At 42.3% G+C, this 16,899-nt stretch overlaps 1 protein-coding gene across 2 annotated transcripts in view; it reads left to right on the top strand.

Moving 5' to 3' along the window:
• Window positions 1-16,899, top strand: part of BCAT1 (branched chain amino acid transaminase 1) — a 60,705-nt gene that overhangs the window by 23,757 nt on the left and 20,049 nt on the right. The window contains exons 3-8 of one of the 2 annotated variants that reach the window (XM_053942776.1): window positions 8,256-8,456; window positions 9,620-9,676; window positions 11,658-11,768; window positions 12,609-12,728; window positions 14,671-14,834; window positions 16,291-16,433. In XM_053942776.1, the coding sequence (XP_053798751.1) occupies window positions 8,256-8,456; window positions 9,620-9,676; window positions 11,658-11,768; window positions 12,609-12,728; window positions 14,671-14,834; window positions 16,291-16,433 (796 nt within the window). The remainder of the gene's footprint in view (window positions 1-8,255; window positions 8,457-9,619; window positions 9,677-11,657; window positions 11,769-12,608; window positions 12,729-14,670; window positions 14,835-16,290; window positions 16,434-16,899) is intronic. The other variant, XM_053942775.1, reaches the window with a different exon arrangement.

Genomic DNA, 16,899 nt, shown 5'->3' with positions numbered 1-16,899 from the left:
ATTGCAATATTTAATAGTCTCATCAATGTCTTTGTGGTTTGAATTACACAGAGAGAATCATACTTGAAATGAATAGAGAATTTTTGATTGGAGAGATACTAAGTGACTGTTTTTTGTGGATCTGGAAATATAAATAGCTGGAGTAGAAGAGGTAGACCCCTCTAAAATAAAGTAGATTTGTTTCTTAAGGTTTCCTTAGGATCTGTAGGAACCCCATTACAGCATCTTTCTTAGCCTTAAACACATGTCTTTTGAAATTTGTCAGTGGAGAAGAGCCTAATGAATAATGGAGAAAAAAAAGCCCCAAACCTAAAAATTATAAAGCCATGTAATTTTCCTGAAGCAGAAGAAAGGGATGAGACTGTAAAGATTCAAGTAGTTTTGCTTGCCTTACAATCCAGATTCCTACAAAGCTGGAAGAAAGGGTCTTGATTAACTTAAATGGTCTCTGGATCAAATCAGTGGCAAGTTATGCAGGCAGCATTTCAGCAACATGGAAAAACTCTTTAAAATTTAGCTAGTGCTGTTGAAATGAATGATATGTTTTTAGGGCAAAAGAAGTTTCTTTTATGCTTTCTCTGTCATCTAGCCTGACTGTAGCTTTCCAACATCTTTATTTCCCTTCTGTTGTATTTTGAGAGCTTTAGAATATATTTTCAGCTGTGCTGCTGTCCTGGGTGCCCTTTTCATTCCTTTAGGCAAGAAATTTATGTCAATTCCAACCACTTTTCTCTTTTCTTGTCAGAACAGGTTTACTTCCCTACCTACTGCTGCAGAGTTAGAGCCTCTGTCAGGTCAGGGGAAAGGTTAAAGGAGCCAGCATGGCTCCTTTAGGTCGTGCTGCCCTCCTTTTCTTGCAGAGCATAGCAGAATTTCATTCTTTGGTGAGACAAATATTTGAGAAGTATCTGTTATGAATAGTTTGGGTTAGAGGCCTTGCAGAGGGTGGACTGGACACAGTCCTTCCAGCCATATTTTCTGCTGTTTCCATGACTGTCTCACAGCTGATTCAGAGCCTTGACTCTCTTTTGCTTTGTAATTTGTTTTGTGGGTTATTACCCAACGTACAGCCAGCCTGATGCAATGATTCCAGGACTCAGTCCAATTACATGTGCTAACATATTCTGAGATGAAATATCAAGGAAACTTTATGTTGAAAGATATCTGTTATTTTTGGTATTTACCCTGGGATTGCAGAAGATTGATTTTTTTTTTTTTTTTTTTTTTGTGATAGTAGTAGTAGTAAAAATAAGGCTCTTTTCCCTCCTCAAATCTTATTATAACATCTTGGCACACTTTCCATTCTCAAGCCTCAGGCTCTGTTGTAAATTTAAAATACTATTGATGGTAATGGGATTATAGGCTAGCTTACATAAATGTTGCTTTATACTTACAAGCTGCTAATAGATTTCTAAGAATGTATTTGACTCTCTTACTCTCGTTTGGAGTTGATGGAATTCTGTGTTTGTATTATTTCTACTGCAGACTTTATTACTGTGATCAGAGCCATACAGGGCTTGGCTCTGTACAGAAAGTGATGGTCTGTGCCCCAGGAACTGGCAGTCTTTTCCAAAGAACATGGTGAAAAAGAAGCTGGGAAATGAATGTGGGATCTCCCAGTGCTGATGAGCAGAATGGCTTTGTGGTGGGTCGGGGTGCTGGCACTGCCTGGTCCTGTGGTGCATTTTGGCTGCCCGTGGGGCTTTCTCAGCCACCATTGTTCTGAATTGGCCCAGGCTGGCAGTGCTCGTCCTCTTGACTGCCGTGGAGCTGTGGGAGAGCCACGTTGGGCTGTGTGGTGTCTGTGAGTGCTGTTCGTGTCCTGAGCAGGGCTGGATCCTGTGTGGCTCGGGCTGGGGAGAGGCTGCTGAGTCATGGGACAGCCCCGGCGCTGGCAGGGCAGGGGCTGCTGCCCCTGGCAGTGTGAGCTGGCACACACCTGGGGCACATGTGGCGGTTTTGGTGTGAGTTTTGTGCACACTGTTGCCTTTCTGTCCCAGGGTGACAGGAAAGGTTGCTGCCTTTGGGCACTGTGGGACAGCCTGGGTGTTGCTGCTGGAGTTAGATGCAAAAAAAATTTTTTTTTCAATTGCTTCATGTGAAACACAAATGATATTTTCCAAACCAGGGGACAGTAGTGTGTTGAATCGCTGTGCAAAGATGTGTTATTGGTGAAATGTCAGAGACCTCTCTGGACCCCAGCTACTGGAGGTGCTGGGGCTGACAAGCTCTGAATTGTCAGTGGAGTCTGCAAGAAGAGGCACAGCAGCAGTTCCCAGATGGGGCGGCAGATGAGTTGCTGCCTGTGAGGACAAAGTGACAAAGGACAACGAGTGATGGCCTGGCAGTTGTTAGTCCTTCCTCCACAAGCCCCCATGCAGAGCACTGGATTGCTGCTTTGCCACTCACTCCTCCTCCTCCTCCCTGTGCTCCCTGCCCTCTGGGCAGAGGCACATGGCAGCATGGCAGCAGATCTGCATCTCCTCAAACTGCCTGGCTGCTTGGTGACTCCCATGGTGGGGGCTGCCAGGGAGGGAGGGTGAGAGCTGATCCCCAGCTGCCCCAGCATCAGGCAGGTCCAGGCAGGCTGTGCTCTTGTGTCTGCCCTGTCCCAGCTTCCCGTGAAGCTGAGGGCAGGTTATGGGACAGAATGTGACCAGGCCTGCTGGGGTATCCCTAGGCTGGTGCTGTGCTTGTGCCTGGTGTCTCCTGAGGGCACCAGCACACAGAGCATGTGGGTTGGTTTGGGATGGGATCAATGTGGCAACCCGGGCATGGATGGTATTGCCGGGTGTCACCTCAGGACTATTCAGAGAAAGTCCATGTGGCAGGTAAATAAAGAGATGGGCACGATTTAGTGACCTAAAAATAAAATATAGTTTTAATAGTGAAGGCAACAAACAGCAGAGACAGTGAATATGGGGCACACTAAAAGGGCAAGAGTCAGGGTAGGATCAGTGATATATATATATATATATATATATATATATATATATATAAATAATATGTATATAGGATGGGTTAGGGGTGTAGTCTGAGGACAGGATACCAATCGGGAACTGGGGTTAGGAATATTAAAATCAATGTGGCAAATATAAACCAGTAACAACAGGAGGAACAAAGAACTTTCTAGTAGTCATTAACATATGAACTCCCAGGGAGCAGTGGGGGGTGAGTGTTTGCTCACCATAACTAAGGGGATTCCTCCCACAGCCTTAGAGCAAAACCTTCGTTTCTCTCAACCCCAGCAATCAAGTTAACTTTGTGTGGTGCCCTGTATTGAATTTGTGACCAGAACGGTGTTTGAGCCACAGCTGGGCTCTGAGTGCACAGTGCCAAGGCCTTTTCTGCTCCTCACCCTAGCACCAGTGAGCAGGCTGGGGGATGCAGGATGCTGGGAAGGGGACACAGCCAGGACAGCTGGCCCTGCTGGGGATAGCCCACTCCTAATGTCTGCTCAGCAGCACAACTGCAAGCTCCTGCTCCTCCTCCACTGGTCAGGCATCAGGTAGTGAGCCATTGTGGTATTTTGCATCACTTGTTTGGTTTTGTTTTGTTTTCCTCTATTCATGGAATCATCAAGGTTGGAAGAGACTTGAAGATCATCAAATCCATCTGTCAATCCAACACTATCACTGCAACCCCTAAACCATATCACCCAGATATTAAACTGTCTTAGCCCATGAGGTTTGGTCCTGTCACCTCCTGAGCATGTTGAAAACCAAGATCCATTCAATGTCCCATGAGCATCCCTGATACCAGGGACATGAACACCTGCACAAGCTGGGTTCCCACCCCTGCCCTGTCAGGCTCTGACCCACAGCTCACAACGACCCCAGGCAGTGCCCCAGGTGTGGGGAAGAGTGGCTGGAAAGCTGAGTGCTGGAAAAGGTGAGGGTGCCACAGCCATAAGGACTGAAGGGCAGGAAATTCTCATCCCTGGAGCCTGATCAGAACCATTCTGTAAAGACCCAAACTCATTCTCTCCAGTTCTCCTCAGCTATGCTTTGTTACCTTTCCCCATCATAGTAATTCCTTATGCTTTTTGTCATCTGTCTCCTTCTCAGGATTTGTTCCGCTGCTGTTCACAAGTGCAAGGGCAAAACAAGTTACTTGATTTTGCCTGTGCTTCTGTGTTTGTTATTGCATGAGAAGGCCCTGATCTTTCCTAGGATATGCTTACAAATTCAGCATAAGATAAAAAATTATTGCAGTTGCTTATGGTCTTGAATTAATCACCTAGACTAGAGGTCAGGGAGGTTATTTATTTCATCAGAGGAGATTACAGACAGTCTCACTTGGGTGCATGTTAATGTTTTTGGGATCTCTGCTGAAACTTGCCACTGTTTTTAGGTGACCTGTGGGTTATTTTACAGCTGGGGCAGCCAGGTCTGTTTTTACTCAATTAAGTGGCCTAGCACAGTGCTTAGAAAAGTTTGGGAGTGTCAAATGAGTTAGACCTGGTACAGCTTATGGTCTAGGATTTTCAGTGCAGTGCAAACAACTGCAGCCAAGGATCATTTGGGAAGGCATTGACAAGACTCGTTAGAAAGCGTAGGACAAAATCTGCACTTGCCATCTGCACCTACCGGAGACGGCTGTCTAGGGTAAGAAAGGTGGGAATGCAGCAAGGAGAGGAACAGCTCTGGCCAGGGGCTGCTGTCAGCTCCAAATCCACTTAAAGCTATTGCAAAGGCAGGGTGGAACAAGCATTAAGGTGACATCTCGGCCAAGCACCAGGATGGCTTGTCACAGCCTTGATTAGAATTGACATGGACCAGCATGTCACCTTTAATTTGACCCAGCTCATAACTGAGATGATCTACTTTGATCAGATGATGAATTTTAGCTTCATGAGGTCACAATAAGTCTTCTTTACTTGGGCTGGGTAAAGCTTTGCCCTAGAAGAAACTGCATTGGAATTAACAGGTACTTTTCAGCTGAGGGGGTTCCCAAAAGGGGTCTCTTTGGCCCAGCTACCCTTTTTAGGTTTAATGTTGCCAGATAAGCCCTGAAAATCAACAGTATGCAACTGTTTCCAGTATCAACTGTTTCCAAAATCAACAGTATGCAACAGTATGCAGCTGGTTTCCCTTTGCCTACCACAGGCAGGGCACTCTGATATTTCCTGTTCCTTACAAGTGTCCTGGGCTGGGATGTTGGAGGGACATCTACATCCCTTTCTGCTGTGACATAGAGACTTTGCAGGCTTGGGACTGTGTCATTTTTCTTTAGAGAACAGGTGCCAAATAGCTGCACTCAGTTAGACCATGTGCCACATCCACTTCTTTTTTTAAATCTCCCTTATCCTTTTTGTTCAGCATTTACCAGTTTTCCTGCCAGTTTAATGGTTTTATTAGGCAACAGCATCAGGAGATGCTTGAGAGCATGTTGGATAAACAAAGCAAACAAAACACAAGCCTAGCTGAAAATTCCCCTTTGTGTTGGCAGTACAAACAGTGGAGATATGGGTGCTAATGCCAATCCCTAATGCATCCTTAACATGCTGCTTTTGGGGCTTGGGGAATGTTGGCAAAGGAAGAAAGTAAATTGCTGTTTGTAAAGGTCATAGGTGATAGCAGGGTAGCACTGTGATAATCTTTTAAAGAGTGATATTAACATAATAGGCATTGATAAGACCCTGGCATTTGTCACCTGGCCTTTTGTGGGTTCTTCTGAGTGTTTGATTTCCCTCCTGGTTGATTTCCCTGCTGTTTGAACAAGTGAAACCCAAAGGGTTTGTGAGCCAGGTGAGATGTTGTGTAGGGCGTCCTACTTCTCAGGGACCCAGAAGAGGCTGAGCCCACACTGTGGGAGAGAGTACTCCAGGGATGATCCTCCAAAACCTCCTCCCAATGTGTTATCCTCCATGGCAGAAAAGAAGCCAAATGAATTGCAGCTTTTGATGCTGTCTTGACATAAAAAGCATTTAGATTCTGAAAGATTTGGGCGTTGTGGCACGCTGCTAATTTGCACTGCTTGGTAAAAAAATGGAGAATAAGACATCATGGGTAAAGGAATAGAGTCCTAAGAAAGGATATTAAGAAAGTAATGGGCAAAAAAGTGGATCTCCAGAGAGCTTAACAGGATTGTAAGAGTGAGAAAAATTGCCTTTTTGCCTGTTGAATGATTGTTGCCCTACTAGTCTGTGCAGTTTAGCCTGTCTCTAAGGGCTTAGCCAGGCTGTTCCTACTGTTGTTTGAAGGAATTGTTATGGGTCAAGTGCTGTACCTGGCACTGTTGACTCAGGTGTTGGCACAGTGTCTGAAGGAAAGCTGGTTTGCCCAAATTCTGAGGGAGGTGAGAAAGAGCAAATGGGATCCCTGGTCAGATTATGCAGTTCCAGGAAGGTGGTCTGGGAATTGTCTGCTTCTTTTCTGGATAAGCATCAGTGTTTCCTACCTGTCCCGGCTTTCTGCCTTCAAGGGACTCAAACTGAAATGCAGCGGGTGTGTTTCTTCACTTGTTCAGCTTGCTGCTCCCTCTACACTGCTTGTGGATTTATGAGAAAAAGATAAAACTCTTTCCCATCTTTCAATAAAAGCTATTTGCTAGCCCCAGCAAACTTAACAAACTGTTTCGAAGTGATGCCCTTCAAGTAGTTGTGCTACCATTACTGGGGAGGCTTCAAAGGGAGTCATAAAAGCAGAAATCAGCACACTGATGGGAGTTCTAAGAAGAGGCTTCATATGATAATGTGGTTTTTATTCTGATCCACATCCTCTATGATACCTTTTTTCCCTAAAGCTTGGTAAGAGTGCTTAGAGGTTGCCAGGTAAAATTAGTGTCAGGACATCATTAAGTGGTGCTTATCCCATTGGAGCATTCAAAGGGAAGAGTTAAGAAGAGTAATTGTTGTTTCATCAGATTATGTATTAATTTAACCAGACTAATGCACTGTAATATCTAGACAAGCCTTATAATTGGAGATAGTTGAAACAAGCTTTTAGCTATTCATGTGGTCCTGCTCTAAGTTAATTTCACATCTAAGCCATTAAGCAAAGAAATAAAACACAACCAAACCTAAACCAAAACAACTAATCAATAAGAAACATTAAAGACATCTTGACAACAAAAAGACATCTTGAAAATTAGGTTATTTTCCTAACAGAGATGGGATACGTTTTTTCAAAAGCTTGGGACTGATTTTGTCTCACTTTGCAAAATGCGCGCAGGGCATGAGAAGTCCAAGACACTGAGATCTCTTGCAGAAATACCTTTTTAGATCAAATAATAATTTTGGAAATAATTTGATCAGTATTCTGGACTACCTCTGTTCCAGTCTATTCCATATGCACCCAATGCAGAGGAGCAGGATTTCACCTGAGGGCCTGCAATAAGGGACAGTGCTTTCTGAGTTATGTTAGGAAGGAAAATGGAGCTTTGAATATGATTCTTTGAACTCTCCCTTGCCTCTGAGCAGCACAGTTTAAATGCTCAGAAGGAAGCATAGGAAGAGAAAGCTCTGCCTGCTTTGTAGCCCTCTCTGGTTGTTCAGCCCCTACCTGTGAATAAAAGGGGAGTGATGTGCCAGAGATCTGCATTCCTTATTTCCCTGCTGTTCTTTAGGATGATTCACACCACAGGAGCTATCATGAAGAAAATTAACTCTATCCCAGCCAAAACCAGTACAAAACCCTGTGGCACATGTCTGCAGCTAATCGTGGCCTATAAGAGAGAGTCTCTACAGTCCCTGGTGCAGGGAAGCATTTAGCCTTCTTTGCTAATGGGATCTTTCTAGGATAATAAGTATTTGAATGAGCAAGTTCTTGTGGCATAAGTAACTTGCTGACTGCTGGCTCTGATCTCTCATATTGGATTTATGTATTAAAGGAAAATAAGTGTGACATCTACTTAGTTGTGATGGTGATTAATTTCTGATGATCAGCTGATATTCTGAGATAGAGCAAGTGGCTGTTTCTGGAACTTATACAGGGGTGTTAACCTAAGTGTCCAAGAGATTTCATGTGCTAATTTTCTGGTTTTGTACCTTGTACTGCTTCTTTAACTTAATTCTTAAACAGAATTTCAAAATATGCTACTTCTTGTATAACAGCACTCTATATATGTTTGTGTGCACTTTATGAATATTTTGCCAGCTACTTAGAGGTTAGTTGCCTTTAACCACCATGTCATTAAATATCCCTACAGAGAAAATATTAAGGCTTATCCTTGTTCACTGATGCAGAATAATTTTAAATCAGTCTGACTTCATTATTTTGATACACTTCATTTTTGTCTCCGTGTTCCTTCAGGCTTCTGACTTGATTATCACCCCAGCTACGACGTTCAAGGAAAAACCAGACCCCACTGGTTTGGTGTTTGGAACTGTGTTCACTGATAATATGCTGACAATTGAATGGTCTTTGGCTTCAGGATGGGAGAAACCCTATATTAAGCCACTAGAGAACCTCTCATTACATCCAGCCTCCTCGGCCCTGCATTATGCTATTGAAGTGAGTAGTAAATTGATTTGGAAACCACCATTTTGTTTTATTTGCTCTGGAAGCCACAACTTTGTAGTACAAGGAGTATTACTGCCTTCAGTTCATTAGTATTGAGTTACATTTTGTTTTGTTAACTGGTGTTCTTCCAGAATAATTGCATTATTTACAACGGGGTTATGTGTAACACAGAAGCATCTGTGGCCTGGGGATGCCAGCACACTTAAAGTCCTAGCCTAGGGAAGGTGAGCTCTTTCTTGAGTGATGATAAACTTATTTTAAAAACCATTCTTGTTCACTGACAGTGGGTTACTGTCCAGTTACTGTCTCTGATGTGTGTAAGACCGTGAGCTTCTTAGAGTAGCTTTAATTTGGGGGCTGAACACGCACTTTGTAAAAGTTACTTGAAGCTGGTTTTAAGGTTGGTAGCTTGCATTGCAGGACAGACTAGGCAGGTGCTTGTTTGAAACTCTGAACCAGTCCCTCGAGCTCAGAGCTAGATCTGATGCACTCAGTGTATACAAGTGTGTTTAAGGAGAGAACAGACAGTGAGGAACCTTGGGACATAGAATGTTAAGTCGGAAACCAGCGTGGTTAAAGTTTCCGTGCTTAGCTGATTGCTGCCTACAGCTGCCTTTGGTGCCTGCAGAGCAGCTTGGGCTGTACTCACACCTGTGTGGGGACCCCAGCAGGGCACAGAACCTGAAATGGAAGCCCACTTCTCCCACTTCTCGGTAGGTGGGAGTGTCTCCACTGAACTGTGTGGAGTTGCTTGTGCTGCTTTTATTATTTCTTGTATTTTTCCTTTTTTCCTTTTTTTTTTTTTTTTTAAATTTTAACCACTGGTACAAGGGAAGCTTTCCCTGCTGGTTGTCCCTGAGCTCCTGCCTTCACCATTTTTATTTTGACTGATTCTTTCCTCATCTAGTCACCAAGCCTCCAGAGGTCCTGTGTAAATTACAGAGGCCCTTGTGGCTGAGGCTGCAGCTCTTGATCTGCCCAGGAAGTAAGAAACCACGCTGGAGTCCCATATCTGTATTTCACTCTTAGTAGCATATTGCTTTAATGCTCGGCCTCTGGCCTTGTCTGAAATCATTGCTAATATGAATATGCTCTTTTTTTTTTTCTTTTTTTTTTTTTATTCTTTTGCCCTTATTGCATCACATTTCCTCTAGCCAAGAGGACAGACAGAGGAGAATCTGGTGTCATTGCTGTGGCTCAATGAATACACAGTGGGTATAATGAAAGTGATGAGTTTGGCATTCCCTCCCCTTTCTCCTTGCCCTTCATGATGCAGTGTGGTAATCTGGATCTGCTGAACCCCAGATCCAGCTCCTGTGATGTACAGATGTCAGATAATACTGTTCTCACACCACTGTAGCAACCAACCATCAAGCAACCACAGCAGTTGCTTTCATTAAAGCTGAACATTTCTGGAACACATCACTGTCTCCCTTTTTTAATGAGTGAAAGGTTTTACTGAGCTCTGGAAGATTAAAAGCGTTTCTTTTTGGAGAAAAATATTTAACATCTTGAGAAGGCCTTGTGTTTCAGTAATGATGTGATTCTTACTTCTGTCAAACCATTGATCAACTCTTAGTAGTGACGTTCCTCCCTTTTCCCTCTCATTAAAAGTTCTGTGAATGTGTTTGGGAGAAGGGTGGTGGGGGGGAAGTGTGTTCTGTGATAAGAAAGCAACATTCCAGTCATGTGCTATCAGTTAGTGACTGGCCTTGTAAAAATCATACCAAAGTATCAGCCAGGTGACCAGCTATGCTATCCTTTATTAAAGACTTCTTTTTTTTCCCTCATGGTTCCCATGTCTACTCTAAGAATAACTTCTTTTTTCAAAATTGTGCCAAGCTTTTAATAAGGTTGGCATTGCCATAGGACTAAGACAAGTTTTGAAGGCAAAAAGTTCTGGATTCTAATTCTGGTTCTGCTACATAATTGGCACAAAGCCTGAGGAAAATTGTTGGGATTTTGCAACCCAGTTACAACCCAATTAAAATTTGTCATGTGGAAGGACCTAGGTCTGCCATGGAACTGCACACAAGTTTTCTAAAGATTGCATTTCACTGATCCTTATGGAAAAGTATCATAGAATTTGAAACCTGAAATACTCTGTTAAAATTACTTGTGCACAAATACAGGATTATTTTTTCCCAATAAAAAAGCTGCATATCTAGACTTCCAACCACATGGGATGCAGCCACTTTTTGTGGAACAGTCAGAGGAGGGGAAGCCTGAGGAGGCTGACAGCAGCGATGCAGTTAAATTCATAGAACATAGACTGAAATTTAATGAACAACGAAATGCTTTGGAAGATAAAATTCTAAGAATCTGACCTGTTGTCTGTAAGCATAAGTGAGCCATTAATACTTAATCTAAATAAGAGTTGTGTATACATATATATTAACATGAGCTTATATAATACGTGTTTTCTGTCTATAAGTATAACCAAAATCACCAGTCTGTAACTGAAAATAACTGGATATTTGGTGGGTGTGTTTTTTGATGTGATTAGGAGATGCTGGGAGGGCATTGATAGGATAAGGGTTTCTGATTGTCAACATCAGATGTCTGGGATAACTATGTTTAAATTTCCTGTAAAGTATATAGAGAAAATATTTTCATGCATTTTATCTTAAGAGTAAGGCTGCGTCTCTCGTGCAGGCTAAATCTCATTCCACAGCATAGGGGTATAAGGGGGAAATACCTGACCAGCTCCTGCTACAACTACAGCAAGAACTTTACAAGAATTGTCTCAATTGCCTTATTCTATACTTCCTAACAAAAGTGTGTTTTGGACAGAGCTCTAAAAATAATTAACATATATATAATACAATTCTATAGATCCCTTATGGAAGTGAAAATGCTCTTTCGACTCAGGTATTAGTCAGGATGTGAGGGAATCGTTAAGCCAAACACATGATACAAATTTTAATTGCTGTAACCAAATTATGAAAAAAAAAAAAAAAAAAGATGACAATGAGGAATTCTGAAGTTGGTATTACAAAGATGACCTGCCTGTACTTCAGATAAATCTATCCCACTGGAGTGTATTGCCAGGATTCGCTAGTTAGCGTTTTTGTGTTTGAGTGCTGCGAGCAGGAAGGTGAAGCTTTTCTTTCCAAAATTTGCACGGATCATCGTGGGGTGACGTGTCTCAATTACTACTTGGTCTCTCTCCCGCCTTCTCTGGCTTGGCAGCTGTTTGAAGGGATGAAGGCGTACCGAGGAGTGGATGGCAAAATCCGTCTCTTCCGCCCGGCCCTCAACATGGACAGGATGGCTCGATCGGCACGGAGAACAACTCTGCCAGTACGTACCCAGGGCACCTCGTGCTCCTTGAAACAGGCTCCTCAGAGCAGGATTTCATTGTCAGAGTCCAAATCTCTACAGCTTTTCAGTAGCAGCATTTATCAAACACTTGAGTCTTCGGTCGTGTGGTAAAACTTTAACAGATTTTACTCATTGAAGGAAACCCTTTAAGAGCTCGTTTTAAAATCAGAACGGTGAGTGTTTTGCTTTCATTGTTGTCTCTCTGCTGCCTCAGAGTGTTTCTGAGGGATGGGTGCTATTCTGCAGACAGCTGTCTGATTTGCTCTGGTGCTGATGTTCTCCCTTTTCTTCTTTGCACTTCAGTTAAGTTGTTCAGCCTCTTGAGTACCTTTGGTTTTGGTCATGCCAGTAACTTAACACCGCTTTTAGCAATTGTATCTTGGCCGGTGAACTTCCTCCTAGGCTTGTTAGCTTAGTTGCTGTAGAACTTGGGAACTTTGGGAGACTTGCTGGCCCCTTGGAGTTGTAAACCAGAGCACTCTTCTGTAGAAGAGGTGATGCTGTAGCTTGCAGCATGCCTGGCTGAGTTGGCTGCACAGGGAGTTCTCCACATGCTTTGGGGGCAAGAGGGGTCAGTGACTCCTTTTTACCATCTCAGGAGGATACTTTGGAGCAAAGGAGGTCACTCCGGATACGGCACAGTAGCTAAGACCATTAAATGCTGTAAGGAATGAACCCAAGGAAGATGTGAACCTCTACAGCGTGTCATTGTTGCATATCCTGAGGAAGTGTTCCCTGGAGCATGTGGATCTGTAAAGACCACAAAGCCTTCCAGCTTTATTTCTCCATGCGTTTTTTTCCTTTTCTGTTCCTTGCCAGTCTTTTGACCAGAACGAGCTGTTGGAGTGCATCCGTAAGCTTGTGGAAGTGGAGCAGGAGTGGGTCCCATACTCAACCTCTGCCAGCCTCTATATCCGTCCTACCCTCGTTGGAACTGAGGTGTGCAATATTTTTTTTTTGCCTGTTTTTTGGTTTTTTTTGTTTATTTAGGTACGAGGCAAAGTTCTTCATCCACACAGGGAAATATTCAGCAGTCAGTAGGTGACAGGATGAAGTTTGGGGGCAGATTGGTTTTATGGTTTTATTTCAGAGTCCACAGCACGAATTTAAGGTTGACCACACTGCCACTCAGTGGGCACACTGGTTCAGTGCACGGAAAATAAACGGAGTTTCCTCCCACTACTCACAGTGGGAATGGAGCAATATTTGTTAATTGGGGTTGTGCTGAAGGGATAGTTGTACCTGACATGGTAATATTAAAATCCTAATAATTCGGAGAGAGCATGATGGAGCACAATTTCCTGTGTACGTTTTGTAATTTCAAGTCATGCCTGAACTTAGTGAGGAGTTTTTGGAAGATTTTACACTTTAAATTAAGATGTCTCTGAAGAGACACACACTTTCAGCAGAGCTAAGGATTAGTCCCTCTGTCAATTATTCTTGAAAACTGACCTTCTAAGAGGCTCCTTATCAAATAGGTACTAATGTGTCCTCTCGGAGTTTCATGTGTGAGTCAATTCTATAGTGTTGATAAAGGGAATTAGAAACTGAGAGTTTATTTTATTAAATCCTTCAGGGTTCTTCTTTTCAGCAGTAGCAAGAGAAACATACAATGGTAGAGCATAGGACAAGGAAGCTAAAGAATGTAGGTTCCAAACTAGGTAAGCTAAACTCCTGCAGTATTCCTAAGTAGTTACCGTATGTGAACACTTTACATTTCACATAGGTTCTACGACTCCATTAATTTAATACTTTTAAACTAGTTGCAGATTTTCAGATTAAAGAATCTCCACTCAGTGACTTTAAGGTACTGATATTAAAATTGGGGTGTTTACCCCTGTTTTTATTTTCGGAAGTTCTTTTGCTCTGAGCTTTGTTTCAGGATAGCCAACACTTGTGGCCTTTCCACTAACACATGCTGTTTCCAGGTCGCAGGTCCTAGTAGTTTTTTATGAATCACCCCAATCAGAAATCACCCCAATCTTTTGAATGGTCACATCAGCAAAAATATCAAGATCTCAGTTAATCCTGTTAGAAGTCTTTCTGAAGCAGTAGGGTAGACAGAAATCAAAGGAACCCTTTCAGCACCTGGAGAACTCTGGCCAACACCAGACTTCTTACCTCCACCTTCAAGTATTGATGGTGATTTGGAGTGTGAGAAGCCATCTCTCAGAGAAGAGGGGGAGAAAAAACTCTTACATTGTTGGTTATTTCCTGTGCTGTTGTGTGAGCCATTTTTAGCAGGCAAATAGTTTTAGCTGTCACACAGGCATTCAGAGAGCCAGCACTCAACTCTAACAATGCCAGTTCTAGGTGGTGCTGGACAGTTCTTCTCACTTAATGCAGCTGAAAATGGTTTCTCCACTGTTGTTACTGCTAGGAGTGTCTTGCCACTCCCTCCCCCAGAAGGCTTTGTGGGCTTCTGGTATGATGAATTCATATTATTATATTCATGTATTATATTATATTTTATTATACTGTATTGCATTATATTCTACTATGTTGTATTTTATTATATTCTATTATATTGTATTATATTATGTTGTATTATATTGTAATCTATTTATATAATTGTATAGCACTTTGTTAAGCTAATCTTTGAATTCTCAAGAATTTGAAACTGTTGGAGAGTACTAGAATAACATATAGATAAATGGAATGGCTGTAAGTGAATGATGAGACTATATAAAATTAGGGTTGTTGTGTTGCTTAGATGGGGGAAAATTATATTTTTTATTCATTGCAGCACTTTCCACTGTCCTGGTAAAAGTACTTATGCTGTAGTTCCACTGAGAGCAGTGTTTCAAAAGCTGATGGTGCAGCCCCTCTTGTTTGAAGGACACCAGTAACTTTTGATTTGTTTACATTTCTTCATTTTCAGCCTTCCCTTGGAGTGAAGAAGCCAACCAAAGCCCTGCTGTATGTCATTCTGAGCCCTGTGGGCCCTTACTTTGCAAGTGGAAGCTTTAATCCAATATCCTTATGGGCAGATCCAAAATACGTAAGAGCGTGGAAAGGGGGAACAGGAGACTGCAAAGTGGGAGGGTAAGAAAACATCATCCTGTATTTTCTACACAGTTCACAAAGCAGATTTGGTTTTTAGTAAAGTATCTAATCCAGCAGAAATAGAGACATTAAATGCAGTATTTAAATAAACAACGTACTACAATGAAGAGTTCAAAATTGTACTTTGCTAATATTATTTATGCAACTCAGTTGCATATTTTTGTTTGAATATTACAGCCAATTGATTTTTTTGCAGTATGTGAAGCTGAAGAACTGCATCTGGAAGGTGTCCATGTAATACTTTGGCTCTTGCCCTTGCAGCAGTTGACACTGAAGTTACCACTTAGTGCTGCATCATCAGTGCAGCAGCCTGCTGCCAGCAGAGCAGGGAGCAGCTCTGGCTGCTGACCTCCTTCCTTGGATTGTCCTAGCCAGGAGTTTCTTTGCTAGACAGGAGTCAGTGGCTGTCAAGTGCTGCTCAGCTGAGCTGGCAGAGTAAGCAGAGGGCAGGAAAATAACTTTCCTTCGTTCAAGCCGATCTTCAGAACCTTTGCTCTTTGTTTATGAGATTTTGCTTGCTTCTAGAAATATATTGTTTCCTGTGGATCCTTCATACATGAGCTGTGAAAAAGAGTAGTCTGGAGTCATTACTGATTTGATTTGTGCCCAGAGGTGAGAACTTGGCTTCAGTGTGGTCAGCATTTTGGAGCTGCTGACTTTGTGTCTGGAAGGCTGTTGAAGATCAGAAGCAAAAAGGGGTTTTTTTGCCCCTCAAAGCAGCAGGCATTATTCAGTCAGGTTCACTCTGTAGGCAGCATTTTAGAAAAATTTGCTCCTAAAGGATATGGAATTAATCTAGACACAATTGCATTTCCTGAAGATGCTAGTTCTCTTAATATCTTTTATTAAGAAAAAAAAAAAACGTTCACCTCTGGTGTTATTTGTGTTCCAAGAGTTTCATCTAACATAAATCACCCATCTGACATGAGGTAGATGAATTTAATAAAAAACAACCAAAAAAACCCCAAGGAAAACACCAAAAAACCCCAAAACCTTGAGGGGAATTGTTGCTCTCTCTCCAGGATGCCAACTGCTAAATAAAGGTGAATGCTTTCTGAGGGTTTTTTGTGGCAATAATTAGAATGTCCAGAATATGGAACAAGAGGTATGTTTGATACAATTTGGATGGATATGTGTGAGTTTTTGGTGCTGTTCAGCCCTTCAGCGTTTTTGGGTTGTAGGTACAAACAATCTAGTAAAATACTGGTGGAGCACTTCTAGTGAAAATATCCCAGGGCCAAGCAGTTGCAGAGCACTTGCTCATGAGGTAGATGTGCACAAAATCTTGTTTAAATTGAGAAGATGCCCAACCAGGTACTCATAATTCTTTGGTTTTTTTTTTTTTTTTTTTTTTTTTTTTTTTTTTTTTTTTTGTTTTTTGTTTTTTGTTTTGTTTTTTTTTTGGTTTTTTTTGTTTTTTGTTTTTTTCCTGAAGGAATTACGGTTCTGCTCTTTATGCCCAGCAAGAAGCCCTGGAGTTTGGCTGCCAGCAGGTTTTGTGGCTCTATGGAGAAGATCACCAAATAACTGAAGTTGGAACAATGAATCTTTTTCTCTACTGGATAAATGAAGATGGAGGTATGGTAACATAAAGTGTGGAAACTTTAGCAGAGCAGATGATTGGGACTGTAATTCACAAAATGATTGGTAGAATGCAGATCATAATCTTTTTAATGAAGATGGCTTAAAAGGAATTGCCTGTTCTGAAAATTCTGGGTCACTGTTAGTTGTGAGAGAGGAGATTCTGGAGCAGCTGTGAGTGCTGCCTGCTGATGACAGACTAAACTGCTGGGCTGGTCCACATGCTCAGAAGGGCAGAGTTCAGCCATACACAAGGTCACATGTCAGCTTTGTGTCAGCAGGATGTTTGGGCTCCAAGGAGGTGTTGGCTCAGAAGCAATGCAGATGTGCTAAAAGGCAGCTTAGAGCTGTGTAACTCTTCAGACTTTGTAGCTTTGGGTATGAGTGGCTCCCATCATCACTTGCTGGCCAGTCAAATATTCCTGAACCATATCCAGAAGTATTTCAGCATCCAATCCAAAAC

The sequence above is a fragment of the Vidua chalybeata genome, chromosome 5 (assembly GCF_026979565.1).
Source record: "Vidua chalybeata isolate OUT-0048 chromosome 5, bVidCha1 merged haplotype, whole genome shotgun sequence".
Lineage (NCBI taxonomy): Eukaryota > Metazoa > Chordata > Aves > Passeriformes > Viduidae > Vidua > Vidua chalybeata.
This window is presented reverse-complemented; position numbering and strand designations above follow the sequence as displayed.